Source organism: Lotus japonicus, chromosome 2 (genome assembly GCF_012489685.1).
Source record: "Lotus japonicus ecotype B-129 chromosome 2, LjGifu_v1.2".
Classification (NCBI taxonomy): Eukaryota; Viridiplantae; Streptophyta; class Magnoliopsida; order Fabales; family Fabaceae; genus Lotus; species Lotus japonicus.
The window spans coordinates 75,579,199-75,581,841 of NC_080042.1; the positions used below are offsets into that span (position 1 = coordinate 75,579,199).

General features: G+C 38.7%; 1 protein-coding gene across 1 annotated transcript; it reads right to left on the reverse strand.

The window, feature by feature from the left end:
• Nucleotides 1-319: 319 nt before the first annotated feature.
• On the reverse strand, nt 320-1,363 carry LOC130739611 (nudix hydrolase 1). The gene is made up of 2 exons (XM_057591958.1): nt 1,131-1,363; nt 320-1,033 (listed from the first exon to the last, which is right to left on the reverse strand). Exons 1-2 carry the CDS (start codon nt 1,270-1,272, stop codon nt 732-734), a joined length of 444 nt encoding a protein of 147 aa, XP_057447941.1. The 5' UTR covers nt 1,273-1,363; the 3' UTR covers nt 320-731.
• Nucleotides 1,364-2,643: the final 1,280 nt, after the last annotated feature.

A 2,643-nucleotide genomic window follows, 5' to 3' on the forward strand; every position in this document is an offset into this window, starting at 1 on the left:
GCTGTATTAGAGGTTGACTTCCTAACCCTCCTGGGCTCTGCCTTGTTCCTTGGCCTTTTGTGCCTCTTTTATGGAATCATGATCCATTGCCCAAAAAAAAGGGTGAACTTCCTTGGGGGCATGAGTAGATCCGGCAATGGCCATGATTGATATCGGTGAACAAAGAAACAAAGGATAGATGAAATGTTACTTCTATAATTTTAATTCCAAAATTTCATCAATCCGAACCATCAATTATATGATTGTTAAAAGTAATTACTAACTATTTTTACTAGTTCCTATAGCACATTGCTTTCCTATTTCCACGCAACAAAGTAGCTTCTTCCCAATCACAATCTACTAGTGTACAAAAAAACAATCACAAGCCACTTACATATGCAGCTCAAGCTAAATTACAGTACCCACCTAATAGTAGTAAACGGAGTTCAAACAACACATTACACATGATATAGGGTCCCAACCGGCAATTAAGTATTAGACAACACATAAAACAATTACTACTACTACTACTACCAATAATGTCTAACACAATTTGTAGATAATTGAACTATATAAGCATCTAGTCTACGATACGATTCTGAGTACGTGGAAGAATTAGTAGGGAAAGACTTATCCACCACTTAATGAGTTCTCTGGGTATCGAGTGGATTAGTCTCATGCGAGCCGAGCCTACCATGTATGTAATTACTACTATTTAAGCAAATCATGTGATTAATTAGTACAAAACGAAATCAGAGAGGAAATGGATGAAAGCCCGAACTGACCATCTTGTGAAGAGGCCCAAACAAAGGGTGTGGCAAATGGTCCCAATCATACCAATCCCAACCATCACACTTTTCAGGTTCAAGATTCTGCGGCACCTGATCTGCCGCCGCATCCACCACCACCCTCATGAACACGGTGACGTAGTGGCACTTCTTCGGCTGCTCCAACATCACGTTGTTGGTCACCGTCAACAGCTCTGCAGCTTTTCCAATCTCCAATCCCGTTTCCTCCTTCATCTCTCTCGCCGCGCATTCCTCAAAGCTCTCCCCTGAAAAACCATCGAGCTGAGAAAATCTGATGTGAAAAATGGAATGAAAAATGGGAAAGAGATAGAGAGAGAGAGAGAGAGAGAGAGAGAGAGAGACCGAATTCGAGGTGGCCGCCGGGAAGGGCGAAGGTGGAGTTTCCGACGGCGGAGCGGCGGCGGCCGAGGAGGACAGATCTTCCCTTCAAGAGAAACACGACCACCGCCACCCTCGGCACTGGTTGGTCTCCGTTGTTGTCCATTTTTCTCTCCTGTGTCGTGTCTTTTTGTGTTCTCTGCTGCGTTTGTTTTTTGATGTTGAAAAATGGTGTCGTTTTGTATTGGGTTTGGTCTTGACAAGTTATTAAACGACACTTGTTCTTTTGCGTCTTTTCGCGGAACCTGACTCGTGCTTTGACTGCTTGGACTTCAAGCAATGGCTTTTAAAATCAATCCTTTATTCACTTATTTGATTGATGTGTTTGAAAAGATTATTATTTGTTCTTTAATTTTTAATTGCAAGGAGGGTTTGACCTTAGCACTTCATGATGAATTCTTGACAACCTTGAAGGAAATACTTTTTTTTTTAGATTTTCTTAAGCAAATGATTTGTTGGAACTAGATCCATATAGCAGTACCAAAAATGGAACTAAGTCATGATTCAAAAACAAGGCTATGAATAAAAACGGGCCAAAGACCCAAAGCAAAATCAGATTGGTTTCCATATGTTTATTAAAATATTTAAATAAATATTTGCTTAGCTGATAGCTTTTCTTTAAGCTCTTTCTCACATGTAAAACGTAGGGCAAATATGCCTGCGCATATCCTTTCCTCTCTAGCCTGTAAGTATCAAAATCAGATTTGGTTGGATGCACCCCCAGCTGAAATTGATCACTCCTGTTTGCAGATGCTGCTTTATCTTAATCAAATGAGCTTTGAACTACAAAAAAAAAAAAAAAAAAGTGGTTGAAAGTTCGAATCTCAAACTGTTGTAAATGGGGAAAACTTCTTAATCAATACTTATCACTTAATATATTTTTTTGTCAGCAAAAATGAACATATATTAATATGGGGAGTACTAGAGGTACTCCAAAGTCTAAGCGCACTACATCAAACCAGCCGGAAAAACACAAAAATAAGCAAACTATACAGTGGCTGGCTACCAAAAATAAGATAGGGGCAGCACTACTCTGTTTGTTTTTAACAAACAGAGCCTTCGCACACTCCTACTTGCACAGCCACATAAAACAAAACAACCTCTAAATTAGAATGTTATCTTTCCACTGTTGAGATTTTGCTCATTATATTTTAGGCTAAAATTTTTAGTTTATTAGGATTTGATTTAATGTGGATTGTAAAATGTTTTAAGGGATTGTTATAGAATTTGTTAGGATTTTATTGTAAAATAGAGATCAATAGAATCCACTATAAATAAGATAACAATGTAACCCTAAAACACAAGAGACACTAGTGCAATTAAGAGAAATTGCAATTGCTAAGTGATTGTATTCAGAAGTGAATCAATACACGGAACTATAGCTTCTCTATAGTCGCAGAGGTAGGCAATTTGGCCGAACTGCGTGGACAAAGCTTTTGTGTGTTTCTCTCTACCACGAAGTCTTGCTTGATATCCA

Excerpts from the sequence above, each read along its gene's own strand:
- LOC130739611 (XM_057591958.1), bottom strand. The coding sequence starts at position 1,272 with ATGGACAACAACGGAGACCAACCAGTGCCGAGGGTGGCGGTGGTCGTG. Across the intron at positions 1,034-1,130 it reads CGGCGGCCACCTCGAATTCG|GGGAGAGCTTTGAGGAATGC; the intron begins GTCTCTCTCTCT and ends ATGGTTTTTCAG.